Here is an 18681-nt window from a genome sequence, read left to right on the forward strand (position 1 = left end):
GTGTGTGTTTGAGAGGGAGCAGGTTCTCTTCTTTTGATGATTCGACACCCAGATTAGTTTTTTACTTATATATATATATAATATACGGTGAGACCTCAACTAACGAATGTAATTGGTTCGCAGAAAGTGTGTAAGGTGAAAAGTGTGTATCTCAAAAAAACAATTCCCATAGGAAACCATTAAAATGGGAATAATCCGTTCCCGGGTTTCCATAAAATATACTTTTCAACTAAATAAGCCTTAAAACTACACACAACATACCCCATTCTATGTATAATAAATGTGCTATTGTATTGTAATGAAAGAAATACACTGATTTGTCACTTTATTTGCATTTGTGATGGTCATTTATGACTTGATGGAATGGCGTTGGAGGTCGAAGGTCAAAGGGAATTGCTGTTTGGAAAGAGAGGTGCATTACATGAGGACTGTAATTAAAGCAATAAACTGTGCTGTAAAATAAAGTTTTATTTACCTTTTTGATGGTCGTTGATGGCTTATGGAAGGAGAGTCACCTTCCATAAGGACTGGTTGGTAACTTAACCTCTGGTGCTGTTTGGTCATGTGCTTCCGCCGAAGATCACTCCTCCAGCCATGGTGGGTGTGTATTATGAAAATAGTGCTTATTATAAGGTTTAATTTTCGTAAATTTGACGTTTGTAAGACGAAAAGTTTGTAAGATAAGGTGTTTGTAAGTTGAGGTCTCTCTGTGTGTGTATATATATATATATATATATATATATATATATATATATATATATATCCTTTCCAGCCTCCCCAGAAAATACATAAAAAATATATTATGTGTATTATAATTAGAAAAAAAAATAGGCATGTTAATATGTAAAAACAGAGTAATGGCAATTAACCCTTTTAGGGATGCTGTAATCTCATAACACGATCAGAGGGCCAATGTTGTAAATGCTGTCCCTGATATGTTTAAAAATCCGTTCATCGTTTTGGGGCAGTGGAAATCTGCTTGCCGTTCCTCAAAAGAACTCAACACACAACCGTTAATGTCAAATTGAATGGCAACAAAACTGATTCTACACCCAAGAGAAAATGTCCAAATTGTGCCCAAAGTGGAATTCACCAGAGCTTCACCGGTTTGCACTCTTCCACTCCTCCATGATGTTATTGATCTCGTTTATTGATATGTATGATCTATCGAATTGAACCTCCCGCAGCGGTGATTCAGCACCTTGTAAATTACTTCACGTTGTGATCTCGCCCAGTTTTATGCATGTGTTGTCAGTTTCTTCTGCTCTCTCTGTTTTCCATATCTCCTCTGGGCATCACTCCTTCTTCGTTCGTTCATTTGCTAATCAGGCAAAGCCCAATTATACTCTGTTGGCCCCCACACCTCCTCTCCTAACGGGGCTCTGGAGGGCCAAAAAGTACATACGCTGATTGACGTTAATTTGCATGACTCCTTGGCCTCCGTGAGTAGAATTGTTGTCTGTCTTCTCATTTGTAGAGGAAGAGCGGAGTGGGAGGGGTGGTGCTATGGAGCTTCAAATGCCACGTTATGTAATCCGGAGTGATACAAGTGGGGAGATAAAAAAATCGCAATCAAGATTCAACTTTATAACTTGATGAGTTACAAAATTAATTGGCTCCCAGAAAGTGTGTGTACGGCAAAGAGTTTGTCTGCCAAACATTTATTTCCCATAAGAAACCATTAAAAATGAAAATAATCCGTTTCCAGGTCCCTATAAAACAATTTTCTACGAAATAAGCCTTAAAACTACACAAAATATACCTTATTTTGTGTATAATGTGCTATTGTATTGTAATTAAAGAAATAAACTGTACTGTATAATAGTCGTTTTATTTACCTTTATGATGGTAGTTGTCAATGGATGACGAACTTCCAGGTTGCCTCTTGACAATATCTGAGTGAAGTTTGGTGTACTTTCTCGGCGATAATACCCTCACTCACAATGTCCCCTGCTAGCTGCTTTTCATTAATCAAAATCAACAGAAGTTTTTCAACCTCTTCTATTGCCTGAGAACGTTGCTTAGAAACACCCTTAGCCACACGTAGCAATGGTCGACTTACTGGTAGTGCGACACTAAGTCACACAAACGCACACCTCTTCTCCATGATCTCCTTCTTTTGCTCAACCGTAATTTTGTTTTGTGTCCTCTTCGGCTGAACACTAGCCTGTGGTGGGCTCTTTTTCGCTCCCATAATAGCAAATGTATCCTTGAAAACAAACCACATCTGCACTCAAAGGAGGTGTGGAAAACTAGTCCGCCAGCCACCATGGCGCTGTTCGACTGTGTGGTTTGGTGTTCTTCCGTCGAAAACTAGTCTGCCAGCCACCGTGGCGCTGAGTAAATTAGACGTGCTTATCAAAATTGTTCAAGAATACTTGGGGGGGGTCCATATAGAAAATAAGTGCGTCCAGATTTGGGTGAGAGGCAGCCTAATACCCCTGCTGTAAAATATGAAGCTTAATGGATTAGCTTTGGCTGGCAAGGACACACACACACACACACACACACACACACACACACACACACACACACACACACACACACACACACACACACACACACACACACACACACACACACACATTCATTTTTTTCTGTTGTGGCATCTGGGCAAACACCCAAAGTGAGGCCAACCCAGCCTTTGTCTCAAGCTGGCTATGTGCTGTTCTTGGTGTGTGTGCCATGTTGTTGACATGTCATGGCTTGTGTCCTATTATCACCCCTCCCCTGCAAACAAGAGTGTGTGAATTCATCCAAGAGCCAAGAATAGTGCCAGGGGATACTTCACCGTTGCTCTCCTCTCATTTTGTGGCATCCAAAATGAACGTTCTTATGATGAAAGCACATTGTGTGTTTTGAGTTTGTGTTGCTCACACTAAGCATAGTAGAACTGTTTCCCTTCATGATTGTGTATAAAATCATGGAAGCATACAATGTGTGTTCAGGAATGTGACATCATACAAGTTAAGACTCACGATTGGGTTGGGCGACTCCCCATTTTGACCACAATATACTCCTGCCTCATGATTAGAGAGCCAAATCTCACGATTTCCCCCAAAAATATGTTTTTGGTCGCTCTCATTTTTCACCGTTTTGTAACAATACCATTCACTCTGATTTAGAGAGTGACCCAACTACGAATAGCCTCAATTGCTGTCATTTTCTGCCGGGGATCAAAAAATGACAATCAAAAATAGCTGGTCTCGCAGTGCACGAGATTTCATACGTTCGAGAACAGCAGACGAATAAACATGGTGAATAATAGCAGCGAGAATCCAAAGCGTCCGGCAAAAAAAAGTTATGAATGTAAATTTCAGTCAGGTTGTTGAACTGAATATTCTTGGAAAAGAGCAAGTGATTGATTTACTTCTAATTTACACTTTTGTAACGCTCACATTATTTTAACAAGCATGAAAATCTCCCTATTTATGGTTTCTGAAACTTAACATGTATGTGACATTAATACCGGAAACCTTATTAGGTGTTCTCATTGCACTAATGCACTCATATTTCCCCCCACCACCACAAAATTATTTTTGATTTTTTATTCTGAAGGACCAATAAAATTATGGCAACTATTTACAAATAATTACTTCTTCATTTCACAATACAGATACAGAAATAGAATAAATGACCAACTGTCACTGAAGTGAACGAATGGACAAATGCACAGATGGAAATGACATGACGGGCAAACTGTCAGTTAATAATTCACAGTGTAAACTTAATACCCAAATTAGAAAAAAAATACAATAGTACCAATGTAAAAGTACCAAAAATTATAACATCTCCACTATTTCACCGTGTTTTATGAACAATATTAGAGCAGTAAAAGCAAACGGCAAAGCAAAAGGCAAGATCTCCAGTGATATATGATATCTTTGGCAAATTTGCACTGCAGTCAAATACATTCAAATATTCAGACAATACACAAAACACAAAAAGAGGAAAAAAAATAGCATTTTTTTTTTGCATCTACAAAAACAGTGAATAGAAAACATACACGGTTTGTCTTTTACGTCTTGTTTAAACCACCACCCCCCGCCCCTGAAAACCCCTTGTAGGATATTTGAAGGCATTTCTCGTCCTCAAGTCTTTTCTGAAACTTGTTTTTAAATGTCTTTTTTTTTTCTTCACAAAAGTTTCAAACAGGCATCACAGGCTTTGGTGAACGTTCTAGATATGTTGTCCTTTGAGAATGATGGAAAAACTACTTTGTGTTGTTGTTACTCACTGATCTCTCTTAGGGAGTTCCATTTGAACATTTTATTTTTCACCAATACAGTGAGACCTCAACTTACAAACACCTCAACTTACAAACTTTTTGTCTTACAAACGTCAAATTTATGAAAATTAAACCTTATAATAAGCACTATTTTCATAATACACACCCAGCACGGCTGGCGGAGTGATCTTCGGCGGAAGCACACGACCGAACAGCACCAGAGGTTAATTTACCAACAGTCCTTATGGAAGGTGACTCTCCTTCCATAAGCCATCAACGACCATCAAAAAGGTAAATCAAACTTTATTTTACAGCACAGTTTATTTCTTTAATTACAGTCGTCATGTAATGCACCTCTCTTTCCAAACAGCAATTCCCTTTGACCTTCATTTATTATACATAGAATAAGGTATGTTGTGTGTAGTTTTAAGGCTTATTTAGTTATATATAAAGTATATTTTATGGAAAACCGGGAAGGGATTATTCCCATTTTAATGGTTTCCTATGGGAATTTTTTTTTTAGATACACACTTTTCGACTTACACACTCTGTCTGGGAACCAATTAAGTTCGTAAGTTGAGGTCTCACTGTACTGTTAATTACCTCAAATTGATGACTGAACCACCAACTGATTCCACACGATTGACCAATTTTTTAAAAAAAAAACAACAATTATCCCGCTACCTCTTTCTCACACCCCAGATAGGAAGCCATGAAGTAAAATAAAAGTCCAGATAGGTGTACAAAAGGCCACAGTTAGATGGAAATAAGTTGTCCTTTATTTTTTTGTCTTGAACTTATTTTCTGTGAGCTGTGTCTTGTTTATGAATAAAATTAAGATGTACACAACATGGCTACACTTCATTATGAGATCTATCCAGAGCGCCGTTCATATCAGCAAAACAGCAAACAGATTGTGCCACTAATTGCTGTCAAGATGTGATGCCGAAATCCCCCCAGGTTTTATATAAAGGCGACGGCCATCTTATTGAATTCATGTTGAGGCTGCATGTACACTCTGTGAAATACCAATAAAGAAAAAAAAAAGCTCATTTGCTTTTATTTGAAAACCCAGAGAAAAAAAAAAAATCACGCAAGCGGTCTTACTGATGAGAGGAAAGATCACAAGACGCAAGTTTTGCCATTGAAATGACCTCACTTTGGCACAAAAAGCCTGACTTTTATTCCTTTTATGAATCTCTGACAGGACAGCGAGCATCGCGACCGAATAGTCAGTGAGAGAAAAGTACGAAAAAGGATTAATAGGTTGTCTGCAGAAAGAGGGAGAAGGTCACAAGGCTGAAATCCAACAGAATAGTTTAATATTCCTAATCCTGGTGGTGCGGTGGGGGAAGAAGGGGGGTTATGATGAGATTAGAGTTGGGGATGAGCTTCTGATGGCGCAGCAGCTTCGATCTCCCCAGGGGGGAACACGGGGGCATGGGTGGGCTTGAGTGGCTTCATTCCACTAAGCAAACGACTAAAGGAGCTGGGTGTGTTCTTAAATTTAAGTGCCACGGGTACCACCCACAAAGACAAACCACCATCACCCCCCCCCCACCTTCTGCTCAATGTCATGGCTACCATTCGGGCAGGCCAATGAGAGGCCGTTTTCAGCCAGTGTGAGCCAATTAGGTTATAGCGATGGCAATTTATGCTGTGTGGCTATGCTTTTGTTGACAAATAATCCTGTTAATGCCTCAGCAGGCTCCGTTGGGGCCTCCTTGGTGCTGAGGCGTCTACAAGGGAGGATAGGGGGCGCCTCGGGCTTCACCTCCACAAGGAGAATGGCCTACGATCAATATGGTATATGCTGGCCTGCGTGAGGTTATGTCAGAGGGAAAAAGATGTTTGTGTTGGATTGAATGTGGAGATACTTCATAGTTTGTGTCACTCCTCGATAAGATAGTGAGCCCCATTTAGCCTAAGAGAGTATTCTGAGTATGTAATGTATACACTGTGTATGTCATGACCTATTTTGGAAATCAGAGCCCCAGCAAGGACATTTCAGTCACTTCCTCCAATCATATTTTTAATAAAAACGACAATCAAATGTTTATTTGTTTACAAATAAAATTAGATCACATAGAAAGTGTGGTAGAAATATATAAATGATGAGTAAATAATTTGCTCATGGCCAATATTCAATAACATCAGTTATCAGTACATACCGTATGATATAGTGGTACAATGACTTGACTTTAAAGGACAACCGACACCATTTTTTTTTTCCTAACTGACATCAGAAAAAACATTTTATAGCATCGAAAATACCCAAAACACGCAGTATGATATTTTTAGTCAAATTCAAAACGCCAATAAAAATGATTTAAAGTGTCCCAAAACTACTTCAAAATGACCTTGGAGATGGTGAGTTTCAGAAGGTCCCGCCCCCTTGTTCGTGACTTCACGCCAGAATGTCTTGCCTTGCTCTAGAATCAAAACAATGGCTTCAGTTTCGGAGAAGTTGCTTTCTTGTTACTCATCCAGTTATGAATATGATTCAAATCGTTCTGAAGAGGAAAGCATAAATGTTTGCAATCGATGAAAGAAGTCCTTCCAAATCAATTCGAGCCGTCGGGACTCAAATGTAGCGTCCCAGAAAATGCACAAGACGTGTACTGATATACAGAACAATGAGGTGCTACTTCACTTGATGACACAAGCTACGTAACTAACATTTTTTGTAACATACAGTATATGCTTACTGTTATGCCATGAGTTGTTGTTTTATAAGTGACTGAAATGTCCCCATTGTGATGTCCACGCAGGACCATGAAACACGGTTCAACTCATGTCATTGGAGCATCGGTATAACTGGAATACAAATGAGTGTCGATCCTATTGTAGTTTTCCAACTGTGTTTTAGCTTGTTTCGAATTTTTGTTCACAGGGCTTGTTTTTTTTTTCCCTGACATGCGGTCGTGTTGAAGGGGGTGTTAAAGGCACTGTCCTTTTCAGCTGGTGTGGTTCAGGTTTGATAATGCCTCAGAAAGATCTAGAAAGAAAGAGCGAAATGAAAGAAGGCTTCTGCCGTGGCGTGTGGGCTGGCATCACAATAAGAGATTTTTTTTTCTTTCGAGTTGTGCACTTACAACTTTCAAGGTCCACAAATACAAAAGAATACGCTCAATTCTGATTTCCAATCTGAGGACTAACAAAGGCTGAAAAGCTAACGCTGTTTCTGAAATTTAGGATTTGGTGCATCCAATCGATCACAGAAGCAGTGGAGTGCTACAATGAAAAGAAAGTAACACCAGAAACAGTTGTTGTTTTTTAAACCTTAAAGGACAACCGACATCACTTTTTTTATCTCTAACTGACATCAGAAAAACGTTTTATAGCATCTAAAATATCCAAAACACGCAGTATGATATTTTTAGTCAAATGCAAAACACCAATAAAAATGACTTAGTGTCCAAAATCTGCAAAAAAATGAACCCGGAAGTGGCCAGTTTCAGAAGGTCCCGCCCCCTTGTTTGTGATGTCACCCCAAGACATCTTGCCTTGCTGGAGAATCAAAACAATGGCTTCAGATTCGGAGAATATGCTTTCTTGTTACTCATCCAGTTATGAATATGATTCAAATAGTTCTGAAGAAGAAAGCATACATGTTAGCAATCGATTAAAGAATTTATTCTGTGACATTTTGAGGCATCAGTGGTGGGAAATGTCGCACCCAAAAAAGGCAGAAAATAGGGACAAAGCCGTGTAAGGAATTAATCAGCCCGTTTCCACAGGCTGATTAATTCCTTACATGGAGCTTTGTCGCCCTCTTCTGCCTCTTTTTGGTCCTACACGAAGGTTTCAGACCCAAGTACAGCAAAATGCATTGACGTGATGGAAGGACTGCTACAATGTGTCCTTTTTTCGGTCAGGGGCGTTCCTTCAGTGACGTAGGGTGAGGACTCATCACCAACTCAAAAACAGGACTTCCTGAATATTCAGCGTGAGTCTTAAAACGTAAAATATGGCTATATGCAGTGGAATCTTTGTAAAATACGCTCAGTAGAAGTCATTCGAAGTGATTCTACAAATTACGGACACAACTTGTTCGGAGGCGTCGGTTGTCCTTCAAGGAACCCCTCAATACTCAAATCTAAATCCAAAATGTAAATAATTTATATTGGTATGTGTCTTTTCTCTTTCAATCATCGTGGCATAAATGTTTTAAGACGTAAGCTGGGAAGCACATTCAGCTTTAGAAAGATTCTGCCCGTGGCTATAGACCAGAATTGTGGTCTTCAGATCCATGGTGATCAATCCTCTACTGTGTGTACCCCAGATCGTGATAAGGCCTCAACCCTGGAGTCATACATTGTCACAGCGCAGAGCTAACATGGGAGATGGAACTTTTTTTTTTTTCACAAATGTTTTTTGTTTAGTTGTTTGTTTTTTTACTGAAACAATTAGGGGATGTAAAGAGGACCAAGCAATTAAAACATCATTGAGAAGAAGTCCAACTACATTTAATAAGAAAGTCCCAAAACTAAAATGGCGCCTTTTACAATGATTGAGTCTCTTTGTGCTTTTGTAGTTACTCAGCCGATCCACTAGGGGGGGGGCATCTTTGGGGAATTGAGTGAGAGACTGAAAAAGTGGTGTCACCACTTCCTGGTTTCCTGGCTCTTCTTTGTGAATAAGCAGGAAGTGGATAAAATGGCTGTTGATGACATTTTTTAAACAAGAAAACCTCAGTCGATACACATTTATAAACAGACAAATATTATCGTGTGTGTGTGTAGTGGATTTTTTTGTTTTGTTTTTGTTTTTTTTTTTTTTAAGACTACTGCATCATCATCACTATTCTAGCACAACAGCATGACACATTATAAATGGTTACAGGCATTCACTCTCCTCACAGAGTGTGGCGCAATATATTACTCTTTCTCCACCATTATAAATAGCTATTGATGACTACTAAATCTTTGCGGGGAGGGGGCTGGAGAGGGGGGGGGGGGGTAGTACCTTCTTGCATGGTAACACTCCCTGTTTGAGCTGGGTCTCATTTCAACACAGTCCATAATCCATTTTACACTTGAGGTCTGTGCTTTGTCAGAAAGGCTCATCCTTGTCATCGATTCTCTGAATTTATTGTCATCCAGGGGTAGGGAACCTGTATAGGGCAGTTTCAAAATGGCTCACGAAAGCATCCCAAGTGTGTTTACTACATGTTTGTAGCCAAATTGATTTGTTCTTATTATTTGGCAGAAAATCTTGACTAAAACGATTGGTTTTCCTTACTTTTTAAACGATTTATAGCATTACAAAAAATATTTTCTTAACATTGACTGAAAAATAGGTCACTTCAATATGTTTAAAAAAATGTGTTAAACAACCATAAATGTGACTGAAAACATAAAATACAACATAGAACAACCAAGATGAAAGGTCATGAGTATGTATTAATATGAACTCGACGATGCGGCTTACAATAAAACTTAGTTTGACGCTCCTGATCATTGATTAGTTGGCAAACAGCCCTGGGTGTACCCCACCCCTCGTTTGCAGTGTATAAAAACGATGTCTGGATGAATTTTGAACAATTGCAGATAATTTGGAGCATTTTATTTAGCTGGTGGAATAACATGCTCACATAGCCCAATTTGGCCCTCAGGCTTTAGGTTCCCCACCCGTGTTGTAACCAAAGATGTATTGAAAAGGGTTTGGTCATTTAAAGTTATGCACGTTGGATTGTCTTTACTTCAGCGTAACATGGCATAGAACTTTGAATTGATTGACCACTGTTTCTTTAAAAAAAACGTGGTTTGATTTTGTTCTAGCCAGGCGACACTGTATCATCAGAAAGAGAATAATCCCAACCGTCACGCACAAACATTTAGCCCACAAGTCCAAGTATCTCTTGGACTTGTTAGTGGTTGAAAATGAACATATCCACATCTGATGTAGTAGAAGAGTCCTCAGAGTTGCAAAAATGTACTTGAAATGCATGGAGGGAGCCTACCTGTCGCACTGCATCATGTGTGTCCTCACAGTAACCTTTTGACAAGGTGGTAGTGCGTAGATCGGTTTCAATGGCAGTCCAAAAAAAAAGATTCACAATTGTCAAAATGTGAGTGGCCAGTGCATGGGGTCAGACTTGTTGAAGTGAGCAGTGCTGGTGCTGTCCTTTCCCTCCCTCCTTCCCTTCTCCTCTCCTCTTCTAAGCGGGTGTGGTCAGTGGCGATCATACGCCGTAGCCGTGGCGGTGGGTCCAGCCCCGCGTGATGTCGCACTGTAGTAGTACGGCGAGCCTGAGGGAAACACATGTCGTGAAACTAACTTGCTTCGTCTCCATTTCAATGATACTGGACGCACCACCAAACTCAGTAACAGCAAAATGTCCCTCAGTGAGACAATTTCTAAATTATGTTTATCAATCCAATGTTCTATTGTGCTTTTCTCAATTGGATTATATGTTAAATGGAGCCTACCCCAGAGTACAGGTACAGTGATACCTCGGTTTACGAACCCCTTGGCTTATAAACATTTTGGTTTACAAATGTTAAATTTATGAAAATTTTACCAACTTTTTTCGGGATACACACTGAGCTGCCTCAATGAGTGATGTGTCGTTGGCGAACGAGCCCGTGCTTCTAACAACAAAATGGCTGCTGACTTTTTTTGCCCTCTATTCCCCGCCCCCAGTCTTCGGTTAAAGCCACGTGATTGGTCAAGAACGCAGCAGTGAAGGGAGGTGGTTTAAACATTAACGAGACAGGCCGACGACAGTGAGTGTTTCAACTTTGATAGTTCAGAGGCACAGTGTAGACTGCAAGGTTAAAATATCCCATCAATCAGGCTCCACAAACAACCCGCACAAGCTATCTGTACACTTGATACAAAAAGCTATCAACCCAGCTAAACAGAACACAATTGATGAGGAACTAGATAAAATTATCACAGAGAAAGCACCTACAAGGGATCATTCCTCAAGATGGTGAAAAAAGAAGGTTACGTTCCTCATCAAGTGTTTAATGCTGAGGAAACCGGCCACTCCACTCCATCAAGCCATCGACCATCACAAAGGTAAATAAAATGACTTAATTATGCAGTACATTTTATTTCTCTAATTATAATACCATAGCACATTTATTATATATAAAAAGGTATATTTTGTGTAGTTTTAAGGCTTAGAAAATTAGAAAGTAGAAAATTATATTTTATGGGGACCTGGGAACGGATTACTCTCATTTTAATGGTTTCCTATGGGAAATTATTTTTTGTGATACACACTTTTCACCTTACACACTCTGTCTGGGAACCAATTAAGTTCGTAAGCCGACGTAAGGCAAGGTATCACTGTACATGTACTTTGGACTGGTCGCCAGTCAATCACAGTGCTTGTGTGACCACCTTAGTTTCATTTAGGATGTTAGGGTTGTAATGCATTGATTTCCAGTAAGAATCAGGATTATGCAATGCACTTATTTTGTTACATTTGCAACCCAAACAGGAAATGAACAGTGAAAAAGTGAGAATATTTAGTTTTATCTGCAAGCCAGAAGCAATCATCAAAAGAGCCATATATGGCTCGAGAGCCATAGGTTCCCGACCCCTCTCGCTAAAGTGACACTCAGAGTGCAGCTCTACAACTGCTTCTGATTCCTTCAGTCTATTTACTCCATTGGAAAGAGGTCAACACGCACACACTCACAACTGTCTATGTTGCGTCCATCAATCTGGCTGGCTGTGTGTTGACAAGTGATGTCCACAGTCCAGGTAATCTCAGGAGGCTCTTTGGGGAAGTGAAGGATTAAGCCGGCCTGACAAACTATTTAGTCTCACTCATGACTTAAGGCTCCCTAATGCGCCATTTATTTGGAACACAACTTTCTTTCGTTTGTCACTTTCACTCACATCCTATGCCTCATTATGGCAGCCTTTTCCTTGTCATTTACGCTAAGCCCTTCGTGTGTCTGAGAGTGTGCAAAGTGGACTGAAAGGGGAAATGTAAAGTAAAAATGATTTCTGTCCTTTTTTTTTAAGTTTTACACCTACCTTGCATTTGTCCCGCCTGGCTAGTGAAGAGACTAGATGAACATCCGATTTCGGTGCCTAAAAGGGATCCGTAATCTTGCTGAAACACTGAAGGCAGAGGAAGGGAGAGGGGTGAGTTAATGAAGCAGTCAGTAAGCACAGTTGCAATCCATGTCTTGATTGTTTCTGGTTTAAATGGAAGCACTGAAATGGCTCTCTGCAATGAACGTGACAATGACGTCTCAGAGTAAACGTATGTGGACTGATTTGGCGTTGAATGTGATTTGAAATGGAGTGATCATGTTTTGAACGGGAGAATAAAACCTAAGTCCAAAGCGATCGTGATCACGGAGATACACTCAATCTGTTCTGATGAAACCTTGATTTTAAATGACTGGAATCAACTCTATATTTTTCCCTATGAAGGAGATCATGTCGAAACATACCTAATAAACTAGGGTTAGGAAATCTCCAGGATTCGTTGTATGTGGAATACTGAGGATGGGAATAGGGGCTTCCAGAGAAATCTCCTCCTGAATCGGGAAACCAAAAGCAAACACAGATCACAACAAGTTAAAATCTTCTCTGGTAGATAAAAAATAAATAAATAAGGCTGTCAAGTTTTATTACTTGTTTTCCTTCTACATTAACACACTGTCAATGTCTTTCTCTGAAACGTAATGAATCAATTGGAGGAGCGTGCAAACACAAAATATCGTTCTGCGATCTGCTTGCGTTAAAGTACACAAAATTTTCATATGAGTGCAGTATCTTTACTTCGAGAGGATAAACTTTGTATCTATTAGCAAAAGCTCACCAAAAGAAATACTGCATTCATGGAACATTCAAACTCAAAAATCCTTTTGGAATTTTATTTTGAAAAAGACTTCAGATCAGTCAACTTCAAAGCGAAATTTGTGTCTGCGCTATCTTTGGCTTTTTATGGCGTCATACTCTTGTCAAAGTGGAAGTTGAGTTGCATGTTTCATTCTTTTTAACTCATTCACTGCCAGACGATGTGCAAATGTGTCCATTGCAGTGCTGGGTTCTTTGTCATTTTCACTCAAATTCCAGGACCCATAGAATATCAAGTGACCTTGAGAGTTTTGGAAGGCGCTTATAAATGAAATTTATTATTATTATTATTATTATTATTGAGTTTTAGGACTTCATAAACATTCAATGCAGTGTAAGAAACCTTAGATTCTTCTTTCATCAGACAACATTTATTAATTCCAAAATTATATGGGTCTGCAGTTATATGTGCTTGAAATGAGGGCGGCTGTACAAAAGGTAAATGCTGCCACCTCGTGGGAGGGAAAAATATTGCCAGAGTTCTGACCGAAGCTTGAAACGCACCCCCAAGAAAAAAACAGTTAGTTTTGTAAATTTATTACATCATGTTTTGCAGTCGTTTTTTTGGGGTGGCGCCAATTTCTGAAAGTGTATCGTCAATGTTAGTTTTGTTTATTTCATTTGTTTTTTGTTAACTATAAATTGGATGAGATTTATCTACCATGAACAAAATTCTCAAAAAGTCAGTTGAGATTTTGAAAATATTGTCTTAAAACCTGTAGGCAAGTGAAAGGTAATGTGCAAAAATGTAAACAGAGGGTAAATCTGGCTCAGGGCTTTGGAGGCAACATTCAAGTTTTTCTTGCAGTCCAATTTGCAGTCTCTCTACGAGGGAGTGCAAGCCGTGCAGCGGATGATAGTGTAGCTTTTCTCCCTCATTTACTACCTACTGTCTGGGATTTACTCATTCTCTTGTCTTCGCTTGACCCTTTCCCCTGCCTTGTATTTATCTCCCCCCCCCCCCCCTTGCCTCCCCTTCCAACATGCCTCCATGGCTACAGTTGGTCCATCACCCTTCACATCAAAACAACATTCTTCCCTCATTTCTTCTCCTTTTCTCTTTGTCCTCACCCCGCCGCTGACTTGCTCTTCTTTTTTTTCTCCAATCTTTTCTAGTCCTTCTTTCCTCTCCTCTGAACCTTCAACTTCTCCCGGGGGATCCCTCTCCCATCGCTGACAGTCACAGACCCCGGTGCACTCCCCACCCCCCTGCACCTCTCGACGCCACCTCTTACCCTCCTCTCCCTCTCTCTGTCGGTTCTGCCTCAATGCTCTCCAACACCTCCTCTGAGTGTCAGCCCCCTGCTGCACTGAGAGATGGGGGGGAGAGAGAGAGAGGGAGAGCGAGAGAGAGAAGTGGTATAGGTGGAGAGAGAGATGGGGAGAGAAAGAGAGGGGGACATAGAGAGAGAAGGCAAGAATGAGGGAAAGAGTGAAGGATGGAGAAAGAGGGCGTAGAGGGAGAGAGAAAAAGAGAGAGTGTGTGTATGTGTGTGTGAGAGAGAGAGAGAGATTGAGGGAGAGAGAGCAAGAGAGTGAGAGTAGGAGAATAAGAGCAAAAGAGAGGGACGGAGAGCTAGTTAGGAGAGAGAGAGAGAGAGAGAGAGAGAGAGAGAGAGAGAGAGAGAGAGAGAGAGAGAGAGAGAGAGAGAGAGAGAGAGAGAGAGAGAGAGAGAGAGAGAGAGAGAGAGAGAGAGAGAGAGAGAGAGAGAGAGGGGAGAGAGAGAGAGAGAGAGAGAGAGAGAGAGAGAGAGAGCGAGAGATGGAAAGAGAGACGGGGAGAGAGAGAGAGAGAGAGAGAGAGAGAGAGAGAGAGAGAGAGAGAGAGAGAGAGAGAGAGAGAGAGAGAGAGAGAGAGATGGGGAGAGGAGGGAGAGAGGTAGAGACGGAGAGAAAGAGGGAGAGCGATTCTGTGAGGAATAAAATTGGGCAAAACACTTGTAAAATGACTCCTTTTCAGTGAATGTGCGCTCATTGCTCTGCAACGGTTTGAATCCTGAAGAAAGTGCTTATTTAACCAAGGTATGATATTAGTCAAGGTGGACTCAAAGAAGAAGAGTATTTTGCAAAACAATCCCCATCTCAGCTCAGAATGTTTATATATTTCGTCTTTGCCACTAAGTTCGAAGTGTTGGTGTGTTTGTGTTTGTCTGTAACTGTCAGCTGGGGTCGGGATGCGCTCTCCGTGGTATCCCCGGGTGCAAACATCCGCCCCTTGTCATCACCGCGTTGACGGCAACATGTCAGGTTGTTTAGGAGACGAGCGTGTGGGAGGTAAGGAGGAGAGATGAGGCTCGCGGGTCTCCCTGGTGTAGCGCGGTGTCAAGGTCGCACACGCACTGTCAAAAACAAACGCACGCGCGCACACACAAGCGGCACACAAGTGAAGACGTTCCCAAATATGCTGTCAAACGTGAGTGCACGGGGACGAAGCGACAGGGTTAGCCATCTTTAAACGTGCTGTTTCAACAAGTCCACTGAGACTGCGCGAGTGTGTAAGACTGTCTTTGTGCATGAGTGTGTGTCAGAAACAAAATAATTGGGAATTGATCAAAACAAATACTTAAAAATAACATGATTTCAGCATTTTGGGTTCTTCCTTTCCTCCTTGTCGGTCCTCGCTGAAAATGTGCGAGCGAGAAGGAGCGCCGAGAACTAGCGTGGCGGCCCAGGATTGAAACACAAAAGCGGCGAAGATGGCAGAGTGGAAAGGAATGAATGAATTAGTCGTGGGTCACTGGTGATTCTCATTAAAAACAAATTACTAATGTTGAGGAGGGACAGCTGTGCGACTGTGGCTGCTTTCTAATGATACACACACACACACACGCGCACAGACAAGCATGGCGACACCCTACTGGGAGAACTGTCAGCGGCAGCATTGGCAGACAAAACAAGGAGGAAACGGCAAGACTAGATGAATATCCCGCACACCCGCACCCACACTTATCCACTGGGATCCATCCTGCGAGTTGTTTGCCTAAGTGATACGCTGTTAAGTCACAAATTGGGAGTACCTGGTACCATGCCAGTGAGGGAGGGTGTGGAGTAGCTACCCTGTCCCGTGGGGGGGACATGAGGAGGGTAGCCTGGCAGGGTGGTGCTGGCGAGGTCACGACCTGCAATAAGACGCGTGCAGATGTCAATCAATGGCTGAATAAAATGATCAACAGTTTGAAAAATCTTCCATTGTACAGTATGTATATTGTGACGGTGATACACTTCATGAAGCCGCAGCGGACAACACAGTTTGGGGTGGCACGTTGAGGCTGGAGAAATAAACAACAGTATGATAAACTATCACTTAAATTGTGATAACAAATAGCGTATTTCCGCAATATAATTTTCCTGGTAGTCGAGTGATTAGCACGCCAGCTTCACAGTGCAGAGGTCATGTGTTCAAGACCCAGTCCGGCCTCCCTGTTTGGAGTTTGTATGTTCTCTTCTGGCCCGTGTGGGTTTTCTCCGGGTTCTCCGGTTTCCTCCCACATTCCAAAAAATGCATGGCAGGCTGATTGAACACTCTAAATTGGATTGGATAGGCCTTTATTAGTCTCGCAGTGGAGAAATCGTCCCTCTGTGTGAGTGTGAATGGTTGTTTGTCTCCATGTGCCCTGCGATTGGCTGGCAACCAATTCAGGGCCTAGTGCCCGAAGACGGCTGGGATAGGCTGCAGCTCCACCCGCGACCCTAGTGAGGTATAACCGGTACGGATAATGGATAGATGGATAATTCAAAAAAGCATTACATTTTCTCAAAAGTTTGGATTGTATTACCTTTAGTTCGGCTCCATCTAGTGGATGAATAACGTAAACGCAGCTACGATTGTAGCTTCTATTCTACGCACGCAATATCTGGATATAACTACTGTTTTACAATAGGCCATTCATCAAAGGTGCGCCTTGTACTCTGAAGCATATTATTGTGCAAAAAATAAATAATACAGTATGGGTCATTTCGGCAGATATGTCAATTCAGAAGGTCATACAAAAATCCCAAACTCCTATTAACATACCTCATTCAGATTTAAGGGACAAACGACATCTCCGGACAAATTGTGTCCATAATTTGTAAAATGGCTTCAAATGACTTCTACTGAGCGTATTTTACAAAGATTCCACCGCATATAGCTATATTTTACGTTTTAAGACTCGCGCTGAATATTCCGGAAGTCTTGTTTTTGACTTGGTGACGAGTCCGTACGTGACGTCACTGAAGGAACGGCCCCGAAAAAAAAGGACACATTGTAGCAATCATTTACAAACTCACCCTATTACTCCCATTAACAGAGGCAACGCCCCTCAATCCCCCGACTGTCAGTAGCTGGACAGGATATATAACCGCAATAGAACACATGACGGCGTGTCGGCACGAATCATTTCTCTCCGTTTGCATGTGCATCATGGTATGCGTGTGTGGAGTAGAGTGCCAGCCGTACCATTCGTCATCATCATCATCAACATCCTCATCATACACAAAGGCATCTACACGTGCATCAATACTCTGATTTCATACGCATTTATCATCATTATGAACAGCTCACATGCAAACACCATCAATCCCATTGGCTTCTTCAACACTTAACCATAACTAGCTGGGAAGATGAGGATGAGGAGGGTGAAAACAGGAAGAAAGGAAGTTCTTTGTCAAAGGGGAAAACAATAATTATCAGTGGGGGAGAGGGGTAATTACAATGAGCAATTGAACATTCTGTTTTTCCAATGCAGAAGTGTTCATTTGGACCGAATCTCGAAAGTAGTTTTTTTTTTTTTGGGCGGGCGGGTCTTTCTGACTATAACCGCAACGGGAAACTTTCATTTCTTTCATTAAAATCCAATTCAACATCTCATGCCAAAATACAAAATCAGAATCAGAACGCCTTTAATAGTCCCACAATGGGAAAATTTGCAATATACAAAACTCACATGATGAAGACATGGTGATCCTCAACACTGTCCACCACAGATTTTTCATAGCTGTTTTTCTGTTACTAACCAAAGACCAATGCAAAAACAATTGATATACAGTGAGACCTCAACTTACGAACTTAATTGGTTCCCAGACAGAGTGTGTAAGGCGAAAAGTGTGTATCTAAAAAAAAAAATCCCATAGGAAACCATTAAAATGGGAATAATCCGTTCACGGGTTTCCATAAAATATATTTTTCAACTAAATAAGCCTTACGACTACACACAACATACTTTATATGTATAATAAATGTGCTATTGTATTGTAATGAAAGAAATACACTGCATTGTATCATAAAGTCACTTTATTTACATTTGTGATGGTCATTGATGGCTTGATGGAATGGCGTTGGAGGTCGAAGGTCAAAGGGAATTGCTGTTTGGAAAGAGGCACATTACATGAAGATTGTAATTAAAGAAATAAACTGTGCTGTAAAATAAAGTTTTATTGACCTTTTTGATGGTCGTTGATGGCTTATGGAAGGAGAGTCACCTTCCATAAGGACTGTTCGTAACTTAACCTCTGGTGCTGTTCGGTCGTGTGCTTCCGCCGAAGATCACTCCGCCAGCCGTGGTGGGTGTGTATTATGAAAATAGTGCTTATTATAAGGTTTAATTTTCATAAATTTGACGTTTGTAAGACGAAAAGTT

General features: G+C 40.9%; 1 protein-coding gene across 2 annotated transcripts in view; it reads right to left on the reverse strand.

Moving 5' to 3' along the window:
• Positions 1-9985: 9985 nt before the first annotated feature.
• The window catches only part of pax5 (paired box 5), a 47466-nt gene continuing 38770 nt past the window's right edge, over positions 9986-18681 (reverse strand). For both annotated transcript variants that reach the window (XM_089005660.1, XM_089005659.1), the window contains exons 8-11: positions 16081-16182; positions 12655-12741; positions 12230-12316; positions 9986-10482 (exon numbers count right to left, since the gene is read on the reverse strand). In XM_089005660.1, the coding sequence (XP_088861786.1) occupies positions 10406-10482; positions 12230-12316; positions 12655-12741; positions 16081-16182 (353 nt within the window). In that variant the 3' untranslated portion in view covers positions 9986-10405. The remainder of the gene's footprint in view (positions 10483-12229; positions 12317-12654; positions 12742-16080; positions 16183-18681) is intronic.

Source organism: Hippocampus bargibanti, linkage group LG10 (assembly GCF_051943395.1).
Source record: "Hippocampus bargibanti isolate YZ-2025 linkage group LG10, ASM5194339v1, whole genome shotgun sequence".
Lineage (NCBI taxonomy): Eukaryota > Metazoa > Chordata > Actinopteri > Syngnathiformes > Syngnathidae > Hippocampus > Hippocampus bargibanti.